At 42.7% G+C, this 18514-nt stretch overlaps 1 protein-coding gene and 1 long non-coding RNA gene across 6 annotated transcripts in view; one reads left to right on the top strand and one right to left on the bottom strand.

Annotated features, from left to right (window-relative positions):
- COL15A1 (collagen type XV alpha 1 chain) overlaps positions 1–18514 on the bottom strand; it is a 347975-nt gene that overhangs the window by 228820 nt on the left and 100641 nt on the right. For 4 of the 5 annotated variants that reach the window (XM_019509145.1, XM_019509146.1, XM_019509147.1 and 1 more), the window contains exon 1: positions 10790–11398. The exons of the other annotated variant lie outside the window; for it this stretch is intronic. In XM_019509145.1, the coding sequence (XP_019364690.1) occupies positions 10790–11168 (379 nt within the window). In that variant the 5' untranslated portion in view covers positions 11169–11398. Of the gene's footprint in view, positions 1–10789; positions 11399–18514 lie in introns of those variants that run through there. 5 annotated transcript variants of the gene reach the window in all.
- Positions 1458–8718, top strand: LOC109291913. The gene is made up of 3 exons (XR_002095984.1): positions 1458–1468; positions 6156–6163; positions 8640–8718. It is a non-coding gene; the product is annotated as an uncharacterized LOC109291913 (long non-coding RNA).

The following is an 18514-nucleotide window of genomic DNA, read 5'->3' as shown; positions in this document are numbered from 1 at the left end:
GGCCTGCTTGATTGCCCGTGGCAAAAAGCAGATATTTTTCAGCATTCCCTTTTTACATTCTTCTTCTATCTCTATACAACTCACAAATACGTAGAACTGGGTATCTCTGTGGAATCAGATGCTATATTTATCTGATGGAAAACAAAGGGATCCTGACAATCTTGTGCTCTGCTGCACTCTGTGAAATCTCACCGTATCTGCCATTCAGATGCTCAGGCACTATAGGGATGAATAGTGTATAAACATATATCACTGAAATAGATCCTAGGCCCCCTTGAAGAGCTAGCTTTCAAGGCAAACTGCAGGCATTTCAATACTTCATCTATGCAGTGAAGTCTCCAATAGTTCATAAGCTGAACACTCAAGAAGCTTCACATCTAGGCAACACACCATGAATAAAACAAATCTGAGCAGTTCAGCCACACTGGGCGCTTCTATGCGAGATGTTTACTGCAGGTCGCCTAATAAGCTCCACAATAATCATCTCAGTGTCTACACATGCAGTGCTATTAGAACGGAGTAAACTAATTAACTCTGTAGTAGGTTAGTACTTGTATATACAAGTACTATACTACTGTGGAGTTTTTTAACTCCACAGCCTCACATGTGTAGACATTGATGGGGTTGGCCAGAGTACAAGGGTGCATCAGTGCAGGGGCTGCCTGCCAGCTAGCCCCACACTGAAGTACCCTCGTGCCCCTGCCAGCCCCTTGATAGCATGCTGAGCTGAGTCAGAGGAGCCCCTGGCTGGCTATAATGCACCTGCGTCTCTCAGTGCTTGGAGAGATGCACCAGGGGAGCTATAACTCTTAACGTTTCCAAACTTAAACATGCTTACTTTGCAAACTAAATAAAGGTCTTTTAATGTAGGACTGCTGTTGTCTGAAGAGCAAAGTGAGGCATTTTCAGTTGAGTCAGTGAACACTGTAAAACAATCATGGACTGTTCATAAAATGCAGCATTTTTCTATCTTTATTCCACAGCAAGAAATATTATTAATGCTGATCCCAGCCTGGCCTTTAGTACCTTATGCTCTTCTGAATGTTCAGCAAAAATCAAATTTTGACAACCAGGACATGCCCCTTCCACACCCACTTCCTCCTTAAAGCTGGCAATATACATGGGGAATGAGGTTCAAGTACCCTAGTTCATCCACCCATTTGCATGGCTGCATTGCATAACGGAAGGTTTAAGTGCAGCAGCTGGGCAGAGCTGCAGTTGCAATACAAGACCCGACCATGGGGAGAATCACATCCCTCACCTGGCTGGAATGCATGTGACCAAAGAAAGAAGGTGTGTACAAACTTTGAGGCTTTGAATAGACATTGCATTTGTCCTGAGAAAGCCTTTTGGAGCAGTTACATGTTCAGGCCAGCAAGGGCCTAGAGGACAGAAAGGTAAGAACCCTGTGCTGTCATTATGTGGGACAATAGTGATCTGAGATTTGGGGTACTGGGAGGCAGGACAGGTGGGGTGTTTACCCTGTAGTGTAACATGAGCTGTGTAGCACAGATCAGAGAATTGTGCCCTGGAGTGATATAACTTTGAGCTGCCTAATGAGTTCTTAAAACTAGTTTCAGATCCAGGGGTTAAGAGCTTCAGGAACTGCCCAAAACTACCACGTAACAAGGCTCTGAGTTTGTAAAGTTACTGTGGGTCATTCCCAGGACAAGCTGGCTAGGTTGTGGGTTCTCACTTGATACCTGCTGTATAGTCTGCATCTGTGTAGGACACAGGGGTCTTCCGGCCATGGTGATTGTAAGGAATGAAGTGGGAAGTGCATGTGGTCCATGAGTTTAGTGATGGGCAAATGGAAGTGTAGTTTCAGGTGGCAGCGTGAGCAGATGACACTTGTCAAATGTAGATGTGAGATTCTTTCAGTGTGGCAGGCCAAAAATCTGACTGTGTGCTCCAGCACAGTACTGTGACTTTTTCGGCAAATTTCACGATGAAATTATACACAACTACTAGTCTGGTAGCACTTTTTCCCCACACTTGTGCCTGAAGTAATTTAGTTATGAAGGCCCTGGGACAAGCATAAAATAAAAACTGTTGCATGCATCTTATAGGGACAGGTCTCCAAACAGTCATGCAATGAATGCCCAGCTTACAAAAGCACATGTAGGCCCAACTACTAAAGACAAAAATGAGGATGCCTTCCTGGAGTACATTCTAGTTACTGGAGTTGAATCAAGTTGTTACACTGCAGACTCAATGCTCCACAGCACTACCATCTATTACAGTAATTCATGAGAACTACAAATCTGCCTTGGGTCACCTCAAGAAACAAGGAACTATTTGGACCTGAGAAGAGATCCCTACAGACTATTGGGATGCTGAGTGAGTAGCTGCAGTACTGTAGTACAACACAAAAATCTATTTGGTCTACAAGAAAGTTAGAGCCAGTTGATGAGCTTTCCAAGTGGTGTTCATGTCTGGTCAAAATGGTAAAATCTTCTGGAAGTGTGTGCATATACACCAACATCTCTGAACTCAACAAGAGTGAGAAATGTGAACACTACCCCAGTCTAGCAGTTGAACACACACTTGGCCAGCTACAAAAAGCAAAAATATTTAGCAAATTTGATACCAAACCTGACAGATATCACTGTCTCAGGAGTTGTCTATTCTCACCACATGCATTACTCCATTTGGGAAAGAGAGATGCGAATGCTTATCATTTGGGTTATCTTCTGTGCCTGAGATCATTCAGAAGATGATTAGCCAGCTGTTAGAGGGTCTAGCTGTTAGAAGGTCTAGAAGGGGCAGCCTTCCATTTTAATTACATCTTGATCCATGACCCTAGTATACAGATCTACCAGGATTGCCCATACAAGTTGCTACATATACTTCAGGAAGCAGAGTACTTTAGACTTACTCTAAATCTGAACAGATGTGAGTTGGGTGAAGACAATACCCAATTCTGATCCTTTGCCCCTCGCATCATTTGGCCATTTTCAACCCATCCACGGGCTCTCCACTCACAGCTTTCTCAAAAGACTAGGAGTTTTACCTGTGTTATTTCAGTCCCTCACTTTGCTTAGATCAATGGGTACACTAAGGCTGCAAGAAAAGATAGTGAAGTCCCATAAAGAAAAAACATAGGTCACCCATACAAGAAATTTTTTGGCATATCTTGCTACATCATTTGCAAGTGGTTTCAGCCTAGCTGAACTACTCCTGAGCAGGTACCTTCACATTCCCATTCCACTAAGTCCACTACAGTTCAAACCTCATATCCATGAGAACTGCATTCTTCAAGCAAGGGAAAGTAAACATATGCAACAATGAGAGAGACATTATGACAGACATCATGGATTGCAAGAACTTCCTGAACTCCAGCTTTGTCGATCAGTCTGGATCCCTTATGGACTGACACTTAAGGACAGAGCAAGGGAATACAACTCTCTCCAAGAGTATGTTGAATCACCATATAGGCTGCTCCATGAATCTTATATTCCAACACCCTTCACCACAAATGGTTCAGGAGACAATACTTGACACTCAGATGAGACACCAATGCCGATTTCTTATTCAGCTTCAGACACTGTTGATTTTGCAGTGCTTCCACCAAAAAGTGCTGGCTTGTGCTTCTCCTATCACAGGAGTGGATGTTGGTAAAATCTTCCAGGAGACTAGATTTCTAAAGGTCTTTGTTACATGAGCTAGTTTTAAAGAGGTAGATGTGTAATAATGCAGTTTGCCTCTGCAGTGTAGCTAGGTGTCTATATAGTATAGTCACCCTGGCATGACAGATCATTTGCTGAGGTCTAGAAGCATAGAGCTGTTTGAGAGCCTGGGGATGGGAGGGGGTTGTACTGAGTGGAGTTACAATATAATATTATCATTTTCCCTTTTTGCTGGAAGTTGCCATTGTGCTGTTTGTACTGGAATAAGCCTACTTTCCAGAGAAGAAAACATTACTTCCATTTTCCCCCATGTTATTAGCTACCCCCAACAATATATATAATTTTAATTGCATCAGATGTGAGAAAGAAGGGGAAGTTTCATTGCTCTCTGCAATGAGAAGGTCAGCTTTAATTAAATACACTCTTGCTTGCTTCAGCAGTTCAGAATCTTGTACAAGTCCTATGAATAAAAAGATTTAAGCGGATTTGAGTAGCATGAAACACAGAACTTGAATGGATTTTCTATTGAAACTTGCCCTAAATCAGTTAATATCCAGTTCTCAGATATGATTTGTAACATACAATTATTACAGGGTTTCCTTCCTTTAAATTTACAGAAGCCACAATACACTAAAGCCAAAGCTAATAATTGCTGTTTACAGATGTGAAAAACCACAAAAAAAAGGCACTTTAAATTCTGTGCGTCCTCGTGCCGAGCCCAACACATGCCCATGAGAGGCATTGTGTTAGATCCAGTTTGCCCAACGTCTCTGTAGATCAGGTGCTTTAGCGGGGCTTTTATCTACTAGCTGATTGAATCAGCTAGTAGATAAAAAAGTGCCAAAAAGCCCTTCTGAGGCCTCTGATTTATACAGATGCTGCAGAGCCAGGTCAAACTAACACACTGTGTCTTCCAGCAAAGGGCTTTTTTCTCACCCCCCACATCCGTCACCAACCTTTAACCATACAGAAGGGCTTGTTTCAATCTTTGTGAACATGTGGTTTAAATTGTCCACATAGTTTGAGAAACAAACTGGAAAATTGAAAGTACAGACTGTCCAGCAAAACCAAAGACAAGTTTCATTCATGGTTATGCTTTAGTTTCATAGCTCATAAATTAATATTTATGGTTTAAGCAAACAATAAGTGAGGTTCTTGTTTCAGATTCAATTCTCACAACATTTCATATCAAAATGTGTGAGTTTACTGTGTAAGATACTTACACTGACAAATATATTTGTGCAACACTACTTGCATTAAAATTGATTCCTGTATAAGTTACTGGCTGATTCAATTATTTTGTAGTATTTACTTCATGAATGTTTTATGGAAAGTTATCTTGAAATTATACATAAGAAGGTTTGGGGAAAAAAGCTTTTCTTTTTTCATTTTGCTGGAGGGTGAAGTCAGTCATCCCCTGAGAAACCCTATCCACTTACCTATTGTAACTGGGTGCTAACTCCTATTTCATGTTATATGCCTAAATGGCACATACCCAAACACATAATTGCAGTTTTTGGCACTTATGCATAGTTTGGAATTCTGTGTCACTCTGAGGCAAAGTAGGATCCCCTGGAAGTCAAGTAGTAGAGGTGGATGGCGTCCCATGTCTTATTCTAGTGAGTAAGTGACTCAGGTTCTAAGGCCCTCTTCAGAGAGGGGATTGACCCTGTATCGTCTGCTTCCTGACAGAGTGCTCTATTCACAGGTTAGACATTATCCAGAGCATTATTTATTTATTGAGAAAGTTTAAAATGCAAGTCTCCTGCTCACTGTCCAAATGTGGTAACCAGTCAATTATAGGACTTACACACAGGAAAGCCTTCTTCTTTCCCAACCAGTTATAGGATTTTGTCCAGTCACAGTTTCAGAAGTTACCCAGCTTTATACAGGTACCTGAGAACATGTAGGCAGATACCTTCCTAGCAGTATCATAGCTTTACTGAACATGCTTAGTAGACACATGCATGCTTCTATATCCAAAATGATTCATACGCTGTAAGTGCCAAAAACAGTAGTTACATGGCTGTATATATGATATTTGGGCTCATGAAATGAACCAGGATTCTGCCCTGGAGGCCACATACTGTTACATATATTGGGCATCTAAGGGTTGCCAACTGTCCGTAAATTTACACATACTCTGTAAATAACCAGGCTAAGAATGCCCGTTTGTAAAATCCTTAAATAAAAAAAAAAAAAAAAAGCCATCCATAAAACCACAAAACCACTGGAGCTGATGGAAGCTGTCTGGTGGGAAAGCACTTAGTGTTCCAGCAGGAGTTCAGTACCTTGAAAGCTCTTGTCAAGGCTTTATATTTCACAGGATCCTATGTCACTCCTTCCCCAACCCCCAAACATGTGCTGGTCCTCTTGGTGCTGCCTCCTATCTGCCGGTAACAATGCTGGGTCAGGTAGGCAGATAGTGGTCTTTCTTTGGGAATTTGTGCTGTGAAGGGGGAGAGGTAAAGCTGGGGGATGGTCTGTAGAGGGCAGCATGGTACAGGGTTCATTCAGGGTACCAAGGTGTGGAGGTGAATAGAGAACACTTGGGATGGGGGTAGCAGAATGTAAAACCATTGCTGCAGTCAAGTAGGGTTCCCAACCATATACACACACATTTTACTGATTATCTGAAACTTTACTGACAACCACACTTTTTACTATGGATTGAATCCTGCCCTAGTCCACAGATGGCAGAAGGGTTACATTTATGTTACGTAAAACATGTCTAAAAACTTACGACAGTAAAAAGAAATGAGTGTCAGTAAAAAGTCTACGGATTGCCAGTAAAATCAAATTCCTCGAGTTGGCAATCCTGGGCACACTTACCGCAAACCCACTACAAAAGTGAAAAAGAGGAGAAGAGGGAGATTCTGGAATGCTGAATGGGGTGCTGGAATTTAACTCCACCTGAATAATAAATAGCCATGGCCTAATAGTTGGTCTGACTATTGGATGTTGTGCATCATTACTATTTAGCTAAATGAAAGATTTAAGAAATCAGAAACAAAATACAATAAAGCATTCAAATCAGCCCAACTAGTCCCAAAACAAACAGTGATCACTGTGCTTCATGATCACTGCCTATGACCTATAAAATGGAGTTACTGTCTGAGGGTATAAAATTAAAAAGGAACTGGTTTTTTTAAGTGAGACTCATCAGATAAAATCCTGGCCCCACTGGAGTCAATGGGAGTTTTGTCATTGACTTCAGTGGGGCCAGAATTTCACCCAGTGTCAACTGTTAATTTGGGAAGTCAGGCTCTTAATACAAAAGCACCACAGCCACTGCTGCAGATGTAGAACTGGAACTAACACTGTTAAGTTTACTTTAGTCTGTGTATTAAAGGAGCCAAGTCTAGATAGAGGGTTCCCTGACTCCATTCTAAATAGGCAGAGAACTTTACTCCTTCAATATCTCAGCCTCTTTCTCTGAGGAAGCACTGTCAACTGGCCTCTTCTGAAGATGAACCATCATGTTTCATTTTTAACTAGCTATCCAGCAAGTTACCACACAGATATTGCAGACAGTTGTCCACACAGCTACACCAGGGGATCACAAATGACTGTGTTCTTGAGTATTGCTGCTATTAATCTCTTTTGTAACAGTTGCAGACTGTGTGATTCTCTTATTCCCAACCAATTTAATAGGTCAAATTAAAAATGCTCTTAGAAGCACTCTGAAAAGCACCTACAACAGCTAAATATCTGCAAGTCAGCAGGACCAAATGAACTATACCCAAGGCTGCTAAAAGAACTGGACGACATCATTGTGCAACCTACGGCCAAGTTATTTGAAGACTCGTGGCACTCGTGAGAGGTCCCAGAAGATTGGAAGAAGGCCAATACGATGCCTATCTTTAAGAACAGGAGAAGGGAGGACCCAGGAAATTACAGGCCAAACAGTTTGACCTCAATCCCTGGTAAAATCCTGGAGAAAATTATCAAAGAATCCATTACAGACAGGCTAACAGAAAGTAGTATTCTGAAGGATAGCCAACATGGCTTCATTATGGGCAGATCATGACAGACCAACCTCAATTCCTTCTATGATTAGGTAACTCACCACCTGGATAGGGGAAATGAGGTTGATGTCATATACCTGCACTTCAAAAAGGCTTTTGATCTGGTCTCCCACAAAGTCCTCATGAAAAGAAGTGGGAAAATGCAGCCTCGACTACTTTACAGTCCGGTGGCTAGGTAACTGACTCCGTGGTAGAACCCAGAGAGTATTGATTGATGGAACTGAGTCATGATGGCAGAGGGTGACGAGTGCTTTTCAGCATGTTCATCAACAATTTGAATTCGGGAATTAAAAGCGAACCAGAAAAGTTCACTGATGACACCAAACTACGGGGGAGCATGGCCACCCTCAAAGACAGGCTGGCAATATAGGCTGACCTCAACAGGCTCATGGGGTGAGCAGACCTCAAGCTGATGTCTTTCAGTACAGAGAAATGTAAAGTCCTTCAGCTGGAGAGAAGTAATCCACAACACACTTCCAGGTTCGGCAGTGTTACGCTTGCTAGCACCACATCTGAACAAGACCTGGGTGTCACAATAGAAAACAAAATGAACATGAGCCACTAGTGCAATGCCGTAGCTGACAGAGCTAATCAAACACTGGCATGCATCCACCAAGGCATCTCGAGCAAGGCAAAGGTTGTCATCCTCCTGCTCTACTCGGCCTTGGTGAGACTGCAGCTAGAGTACTGAGTCTGGTTCTGGGAGCTGCACTTCAAGAAGGATGTGGAAAAGCTCAAGAGAATCCAGAGGAGGGCCACATGCATGATTAGAGGCCTAGATTAGAGGCCTAGAGACCTAGAGGCCCAGAGACCAGGATATCCTTCAGCCTGGAAGGATATCAAGGGCGGACATCAGGGCCTGGGGGACCATCTGTTCACCAAGGCCCCCCGAGGGGAGGACAAGAAATAATGGGCACAAGCTGATTGAGGATTGCTTCAGGCTAGACATAAGGAAAAGCTTCTTTACAAGTCGAGTACCAAGGGCTCGGAACAGGCTCCCCCCCCGAGGTGGTACAGTCATCCACCCTGGTGATCTTCAAGAAGTGCCCTGATGCCCATCTGATCCCAGCAGTCTTTCCTGCCCAAGTACAGGGGCTCGACCTGATGATCTGTAAGGTCCCTTCCAGCCCCTAATAACTATAACGTATAATAAATTATTATTATTATTACTATTATTATTTAGATTTATATCCTGTTCTGCTCTGTTTATGCTTTCCTCAGCCTTCAAATACCAGTAAATTAGATTCCAAGATTTAAACACACATTCACAAACCCTTTTACCAGTATGTGACAGGCAGCCCTTAACACCATCCTAAAGTTTGACCTTCAGAACTTAATGGAGGCCAAACTGGTGGAAAAGACATGCTGAACAGCTGGAAGAAAGGGATGCAGCAGAAAATGCAGCTGGAGTAGAAATTATGTTTATGGCAAAAGGCTCAAACCTGCAGAGCAATGGGAGTCTGGAACAGCCTTCTAATAGGAATCATGGGATAAAAAAAAAACCCAACAAAACACTTAAATATTTTTAAAATGAAGCTTCATTTTATAACTAAGGGTGAGGGGAGGGAGGAGGGAAGAGCAGGTAGCAGGGCACCAGCCCCAGGTGCCCAATGTGAAGAGGGTGCAAAAATATTAAACACTGCTACTACCAGCCCAGAGATGCTGGTGATGGCAACAACCCAACCACTGCTGGCATGCGGGGCACAGAACTGCCCAGCTACACCTATGGCAGAGCTTGATACATCTATGAATGGGGTTATATGATGTGGTTGCCACAAATAGCATGGAAGTTGACCCAGTGAACTTAAAGACCCCTTCTAGTCCTATGGAAAGTAGGTAATCTCTTGTGCCAATGAGAACAAGGAGCAGGAGTTTGCTAACAGACTTGACTGGTGGTCACACTCCTCCAGCCACATTTGTGCAACCCTATTAAATTAACTAGAATTGATGTGGTGAGAATTTGGCTTTGAATCACCAAGTGATTGTGTAACTGTACACATGCTGCTGCTGCATAGTGATGGCTCCCATTGTTTTCATTTCTGCCAGCTGTAAATGGAGCATGAATTCTGCTAAGCCCTGGCCTGTCCAGCGATCAGAAAGCAGACAGTATTTTGTAGTTATGTCTTCACTCCGCTGTTTCTTGTAATAGTTACTTTAGTTTCAGGCAGAGAAATCCATTAAGCCCAGGATTAAAGAGCACAGAACAAAAACATTAAATACAAAATAATTCTGTGTACACACTGGTTTCTAAGTTCTCCTCTCTCTTTCCTCCAGTTGCATCTGTTTGATCTTACATAACACAGTGACCACATTAACTTGGCTATTATATGATACGATCATAAGCAGACATCCCCAAGCAAGGCTTATTAAATACTGTGATAAAGATTAAAATTGCATTGAGTCTACAATCAATTAAAATACATGTTTTGATACTGGTAATCCCTACATTTTCAGAGCGGTCTATATAATTCCATCGACTTCTGCAGGCAATAATGTGCTTCATTTTATTATTATTCGCTCACTTCCATTTTTCCAATTGTCATACAGTCTGGCATGATACATGATTCCCAATTTCCATTTTTGGTGAAACAATCATTGGGTCGCTTACATTTATCATCTTTTTTCACAAAAGTATAATAGCAGAATTATGACAGCAGATTTGATCAGTGCTTCTTCCCCTTAATTCACTGAAATGAGGCACATTTAGACAGCATGAAAACTTCTGAGACTGTTAAAATCTGAGCTATCAAGTGTAAAACTGAGTCTAAGACAATATGGTCTACTGATTTTTCCCTTCTATGGGTCCACATCCATTAAGTAAAATGAAAGTCAAGATTATAGATTATAGTATATTATTAGCATCGGTGTAGCAGTAAAAACAGGTACTGATTTGTTGCTGATGAATCCAGTTTGGTACAGAAAAAGGAACAATACTATAAACACAAGAAAATAACTCCTAACCTTTCTGAATGATAGCATTTCAATTCTAAGGGGCTTAAGAAAGTCCTGATGACATGCTTTTGTAAGTACTTTCTCAGGACATTTACACTCATGTTTATTCTGCCAGTCTGAAATGTTAGAAAACACAACATTGAAATTATTTTTGTCTGATTATTTTACAGCTACCATTACCTGCTTTCTTTTGATTCCACTGACTTATTTTCTCCGCTGTCTTTAAGTCCAGTTCCGCAATAACTTTTTCCTTAGAAAAATAAATTACTGTTTCTTGACCTGGTGAAGCAGATTCATGAGAAGCTGCAGTGACATCAAAAGATGTAGCTGAAGTGATCCACCTTGCAGGAGACCTTGTGCTAACTGCAGTCTGACTCAGAGACACTCCACCTGGTAAGTGTCCCTTATCTGTGCTTTCTTTTAAAGAAACAGTATTGACAATGCTAGTTACAGGTGTAGTTGTTGTTTCAGTGAGGCCCCATAGCCGTTGCCACCACCACTGACCTTCTATAAGGCCAGACTGCATGAAGAAAATAACCCAGCCTAGTTTGCTGAACATCTTTCAGCACTTCAGACAATGATCAAGCATCAGATGTCCTTGCTTGATCACGGTCTCCAATCTCTACAGCTGGTAAAAGGAAAAAGAAATTACTTCAGCCTTAAAGCTACTTAAAGATGTTTCATGTTGCTGCCACAGTTCACAGGAAGCCTTCAGACATGTTTTGCAAGCTTAAATGTCTAATTTACAGTCGAAATTTTCCCTACTAATCACTTATGTCCTTGTGTAATGTAGCTCTGAAGCCAGTTAGTTACCAACTTCTTTTTTTCATGGAAATGAAGGGCATTGAGCCAGCTTCAGGAGGAGTTTCTTGCTTACACCAATCAAAGTACTGGACCCCGAAGGGGTGGGGGGGAGAAATCTTGCCTCAAGCAGCTACAACAAATGAAGAGACTTTTGTTTTACAAGTCTCCCTGGTGGCATGATCTGTGCAGTAGCAAAAATAATCCTTGTTCAGTAATCCTTAACTAATACTATGGTTCTCATTAAACAAGCCTGGAGTGCCTTGTGACATGACTGGAACAGCAACATACATATTTTTATTTGAAGTTTGTTGGTGCTGAGTTTTATATATTTGGAAGACCTCAGAAGAAGCTAGGTGAGGGACTTCATATGTTTTACTGTGATTATATACAAAGTTCCTCTTTGTCCCAAGTCTTCTACCATATTATAACATTTTACAGTTCAGAAAAGGCAAGAAAACTCTGTCCAATCACTCTCAAATTGCCCTGTGGTCCTCACGCAGATCTTGGCTAGGGACAGACATTCAAAAAAGCCTGAGCCTGAATTGATTCAATCTTTGCAGGCTAATCTAATCTGCCTAGCTTGAACCAATTTGGAGGCAGATAGGCATTCCCTTTTCATTCCAGAAATGCAGGCATATGCCTGCAGTGGCTCAGGCTAGAAGCCAGGGGGCACTAGAGCAGCCCTCCCTTTCCTTGCACACTGCTGAGCTGAGGGGGACTGTGTCCAGGCCCCATCAGGACACACTGATTAGGGAGGGGTGTAAACCCCCTACCCTGCCTACACCACCCCAGGCTTTTCCCTTGCTCACTGCTCAAGGGGCAGGCATGTTGTCAGACCCCAGCCTCAGGCTAGTGCTCTGAGGCAAAGAGGGGCAGGGGTGTGCAGTACATGCATTTGTTGATGATATTGAGCTTTTCAATTTCCCTCTCCATCTGCAAACCTGACAGGGATTCAAACCAGCAGTGGGGCTGATAAAACCACAGTATTATCAACTCATCAGAAAAACAAAGCCTCTTTCATTAGTTCAAGCTCTTCTTAAACAGCTTTTTTCCAAGGAAGGAATGGAGGGACATTGCCAGTTGCCCCATTGATTAGCTCCAGAAAGCCCTAAGCTGACACTGTTCTGTCTGCCTGTCCCAGTGAAACTGGAGACACAGACACCTCTCAGCACTAGCTAGCATACCACATGCCTACGGTCTGTGGGGCTGGGTTCTGTACTGTGGGAGGAAGAGAGAGGGGAATCCCTGCTTGAGCAGCAAGCAGCAAGAGAAGCCAGACAGACCCTGCTGTGCCTGCAGTCTCCCCTGGAGCTCTGGCTAGTGGGGAGAGGGGCAAGGCCAGCCTGTTCTTTGGAGCAGAGAGCACAGCCCAGCCCAGCCCAGGGCTGCAAAGCATCTGGGATGCTGGGGGACTCCAGTTTAATTTGAAACCGGGAAGGGGTCTGGGATAAACATTGCATAAACCAGTTTGACCCAGATCAGTTAAGTCTGATACTGTATTCAACCAGATTTATCTTAAACCAGTTTCAGCCATTTTGAAACTGGTTTATGTGCTCTGAACATCTGTTCTGTTGCAGGTTTAAACCAGTTTCTGATCACTTAAAACAGTTTGTGTGTAACTTCTGTCCCTAGTCCTTTGCATTCCCCTGTAGATAACCATTTAGTAAACTGCTGCTGGCCCAGAACTATGAGCCTTAGAGAGCACAAGACATTGGACTGAGCAGTAGTAGAACCTCAGGAAAAAGTTGCTAGATTATTCAAATGTATCACGAGTGTTGTGAGCAGATCAGAGGACAAAGGAACTATTGGACAGTTACAGAAAAAAGCTGGGTCTTATTTAACGACCAGGTCAGAACCAGCACACAGGCAGGGCAAGGCAGTGACTTCCCAAACGACATTCACAATCAGAAAATTATACATAAGGAGAAGTAGAAATTAATCAAAATAAGAAGAGTACCCAGTGGCAAATAACTCATGGAAGTCAGACTCCACCCTCCCACGTATGCTCCTCTCACCCAGAGGGATAGACTTCCATCTTCAGCTTCCTCTGTGCAAAAATGAAGTTTATATCCTACCTATGGGAACTTTTTATCATCTTTAATTTTCCCTGAACCTGATGAAGGGTGTTCAAGCCCAGAATCTTGCAGGAAAAAAAAAAAAAATTATGAGTAATTTCTTAGTTGGTCTAATAAAAGGTACCATCTCATGTATACTCCTCTGCTTTCTTGACAGTATATAACAATGCCATCCTGCTTCATGAAATGCTCGGTTTTCCATGGTCAAAAGCTCCTGTTTGCATCTCCATTGTTCCTGGAGCTCGTTATGTTCTGAACTTCTCTAGAAAATTCCCTGTTCCACTCTAGAAGGGGTTCAGGGTGAAATTCATTCTGGAATAGAAATTTAGTTCAACTCTTCCCTGTGGTACTTTAAACCGTGCATAATTCGAAATGAGCTTGAAGACTGAAGTCCCTACGCAAAGACGATGAACTTTCGCAACAATAAAGACATAGAAATAATTACTTTCAGTTCATACCAAAGTATTATCCCTAAGCCTTCTTTTCCTGCTTTACTGTGGAATTACATGCATAAAATTTCCTTAAGCCACCTCAACACTGCCTTCCTCCTACAGCTTTAAAGGGACTAGAAAAATAGCTCCAGTTTATTTCCTGCCCTAGGTGTGGGGCACAGCAGCACTGAATCTGGAGAAAAGGCTCAAGTAACCAGCAAGTACCTAGAAGTTTTTCTGTAATGTGTGCTGTAAGCAGGCACTGGAAAAATAGGACATTTTTCTCTCTTCCAGCTTTTCACTGGTGGTGGAAGATATGTTGCAAATATAAATTATAGCAATGAAGACCCAGTTGTTGACAAAATGATCCCCACATATATTGCATAGCAACAGCAAGAGAAGAGGCTAGAAAAACCATCACTGCCAGATTAGACGTTATTATCTCTGTAATGGAACTGCTTTTGCTGCAATTCACCATTTGATTTTTCCATGAACTGAGAGCACCTCTCAGGAAACCTATTAATTTTTCTATTAATGTGTGGAATTGCAGAACAGGGTAGGAGCAGCACTGCTGTCAGACAAGTCTTGTGCCCCGAGGCAAACCCTACTGGAAAGAAGAGAGTTTAGGTGCATGTTGCGTGGAAGGGGGTATTGACCAGAAAGCCAAGTAGGAAAGAGAATCCTTTTACCTTCCCCAGGGATACAATGTCCACAGCTGGTGCAGTTCGCCTGCCCCTGGGTGTTGCTCCTGCTGCTACCAGCAAGTCCCCAGAGGACTGTTATTCTGGCACCTCTTTTAAATCAGGACCTGAGGCTTGATGGTCCACTCGCCTACCCCTAGATACACTATTAGTTGTCTCATCATAAAAGGGCACCAGGCTGCCACCAGAAACACTTGTTTTCTAGCATGTGCTTCTAGCCATGTAAGAACTACTGTTATTGCAAAGGTGTTGAGAAGACATCCCTAAGAAGAATACAAGGATTTTCAACGTGGCAAGAGAGAAGTCTAAGCTGAGAAAGTGTCTAACTATTATTGGTATTGGGGCAGAGCTGGACTTGTTCATACACACAAGAAGAGCATAGCAGGAGATTCTGGCCAAAGTTCGTGCCAAGATGCTTGCATTCAGCTCCCATCAGTCTGATGGGAGGTGAGGGTATAGCTATACCTATATACTAGTTTTGTACCTTTAACTGTTTGCATCGGAGTTGTGTTTGCATCAACATAATTACTCAGTCCAACTAGTACTTCGGACATAATTACAGCAGTAGAAAGATGTCCACCAACATAGCTTATTTCCTTAAATTAATGGAAATACAGTTTGGTTGCCCAGAAATGATTGTTCATTAGGTCTCACTTTTGTTTCAATGGCAAAGCAATCAGTTAATTAGACACCTACCTAGAGCCAAATTCAGCCGTTAAACATTCATATGCAACTCATGGTAACATCTTGGTGGTTGCACGTGCTCATCTAAGAGGACATTGGGGACACTTTGAACCCAGGCAGCTCATACATGGCATTGTGCAACAGAGGCAGCAGCAGAAGGATGCAGAGCCCAGCCCTCAGTAGCAGCCCACCTCCACCCTGTGCACAGATCTGGAGGGCACATGCCCCCCGACCTCTACCAGGGGGCGCAGTGGCAGGAGACCCCTCGTGCCCCTGGATGACCACCTGGGTTCCAAGCTTCCCATGACCTGACCCAGCCAGGACCCCATTCACCCCAGCTCCTGCCCCTGTCTCTGCCCCGCTCTCCCCCTCCATGTGGGAGCCTCAATCTGCAAGCCCCTTCCCCTTCACAAAGTAGACTGATACTTGTCTGCTAGTGCTGGGCAGTGATCCACATGCAGGGCTGTGGTCCTGGCTGCATGCACACCCCTCCCCACCCCTGCTGAAGCCTCCCAGAGCTGTGGCTGAGCTGCCCTACAATACTATCCGCTGCCCTGAGTTAGGAGGGGTTAAGCCCCATTAGCCCTGGCCTTCTGCCACCTATGCCCTTCAGCCACTCCTATACCTTACAGCCTAAACAGCAACATAAAGCAAATACAAACATAATAAAGTGTGGCTGGGGTGCTTTTCTCAAAGTTTCCCACAGGTTTCTACTCAGTTATGCTGGCTTCTCCCAGCTTGGGCCTTACTGGGCCTACTCACAGCTCCCAGTCTTTTGTATTACCTCACCACTCAGCACAGACAGCCCATTTACTTAGCACAAGCAAGGTCAGTCTGCAGCTCCCTCCTCTACTGATCTCTGGTCCCAGCAGTAAACTTCCTCCCACTCTGCCCAAGTCAAACTACCCCCTTGTACAGGGCTTACCTAGCTCCTGACTCCTTTTCATCACTTCTCATCATCCTTTCAGCAGGCTACAAGTGTTTTCCCCTGGTCTCCTTCTCCTACTTAATTAGCTGCCAGCTGCTCATTATTTTGGTTGCTGCAGCTTTCTAACTCTACTGCTTAGTCCTATTCTCAGTAACAGTGCTTGGCCCATGTTACATACACCAGTGCCAAATTTTGGACTCATGGGGAGCCCCATGAGCCAGATGATACAGCTCCATGGGCCAGAGGTTGAATACTATTATGTAATAGAAGTCTTCAGCGTGAGTGCCATTTCAGTGAATGGTGTTAATATTTACTGTGAACATCATGGCTTGCATCATGGCTTGCTAACATTCACAATACAAAAGTAGATAACCCCCTATAAAGCCTTGACAAATCTTCAAAAATGGAATTAATGTTTTAGAGGTGAAATAAACCTCAGCCTAGAGATATATTGGCCCAGCTACAGATGTAAAATGGAAATATGCTGTAATCAGTAATGATCAGACTACTGATTCAAAAGTGATTGTGTCTTTTCCAAGTTGGCCCAAAATTCTAAAGAAAATGTCTACAGAGCATCCCACTGAAAGGTGACACGTCTTTTACAAGGTGATAAATCTATACCTTGATTTTAGCAAGGCTTTTGACACTATCTCCCATGACTTTCTAATTAGTAAGCTTAGAAAATCCAAACTAGATGAAAATACTGTCAGGTGGATATGTAACTGGTTAGGTCATATTGCTGAAAGAGCAGTCATCAAAGGTTCAATGTCTAATTGTGAGGCAGTATCAAGAGTGGTTCCCCAGCAGTCTGTCCTGGTCCTTTAATATCTTTATTAATGATTTGGAGTGCATGCTTAGCAAATTTAGAGATGACACAAAGTTAGGTAGAGTTTCAGATACTTTGGAGGGTAGGATTAAAATTCAGAGTGACCATTTCACACTGGAGTAGTTGCCCAAAATTAATTGAATGAAATTCAAGAAGGACAAATGCGAAGTTCTGCAGAAATACAAACTGATGAACGATTCACTAGGCTGCATTTATGCAGAAAAGGATTATAGTGAAACATAATCAGATTATGAGCCAACAGTGTGCTCTCGTTGCAAGAAAAAGCCATTCGCATACTGGGTTGTGTTCATATGAATGACATTTAAATTAAAGGGAGGTGATTATTCCAATGTATTCAGCACTGGTGATGCCTCACCTAAAGTACTGTGTCCAGTTTGGGGCACTGCACTTCAAGAAAAATGTGAACAAAGTGGAAAGAGTCCAGAAGAGAGCAACATCATTTATTAGAGGACTCGGAAGCATGATTTACAAGAAACTGTTGGAAGAACTAGATGTATATAATCTGCAGAGGAGAAGCTTGAAGGGGGATTTGATAACAGTTTTAATATACCTAAAAGGATGGTTGTCAAGAGGACGGTGATAGACTATTCTCTGTGGCTTCCAGGGATAGGATAAGATGTAAAGGTCTTAAAATACAATAACGGAAATCTAGGTTGTAACATTAGGTCCAGCAATTATGTGTGCAGGGGAATTCTATTCCATCATTGGTGGAAATACAATTTCAAACTGCATGTGAGTACCAAAACTGCAATTATATGGGTATGTAAATGCCACTTAGGCAGGTGAACACATTCCACCCAAATTATTTAAAATTAGCTGCTAATATAAGAGTAATCTGTGTTTTGATAGGAGTGCTTCTTCTCAGATGTGCCCTGATTATAGAATTGCTCCTACACTTCAGTCATATAATTCAGAGGTAGTTTCAAGCTGTACTTCGTTCATCAAGTAGGGGTGGCATCCTATAGTTTCCTAGTCAGCTAAGTGGTCATTTTTCACTCGGCTTGATACCGCTTTTGGAATTTATGTACTCAGACGAAATATTTTCCCAGATACATAGCCCTGTGCACATGGACAATTATGTCATTGTGTAAAGTGAGCATGTAGAGTAGCTGCCATCGCAGGTATATGCATCTCTTGTGGTCAAATAGTAGACTCCAATATCTGAAAGTGGGCCAGAGCCTGTAACTATTGGACTTAGCCTTAGATGCAAAAATAGGGTGGGTGGGCATGCATGCCTGTTTTGACCTTTTCCACTTCCCAGCAAAAGACCTAACCACCATACCACAGGTCAGGCATTGTGCAGGCACATCTCCAGTGCTGCTTCTGAGGCTAAGCTACTAGCAATGTCACTGATAAAAAATATCAGTGCAAGAGGAAACTTGTTGGGTAGGGGAGGGGGAGTTGGGGTGGGGCAAGGATTTTTTTTTGGGGGGGG

Source organism: Gavialis gangeticus, unplaced genomic scaffold (assembly GCF_001723915.1).
Source record: "Gavialis gangeticus isolate Ggan-Ray unplaced genomic scaffold, GavGan_comp1, whole genome shotgun sequence".
NCBI lineage: Eukaryota > Metazoa > Chordata > Crocodylia > Gavialidae > Gavialis > Gavialis gangeticus.
This window is presented reverse-complemented; position numbering and strand designations above follow the sequence as displayed.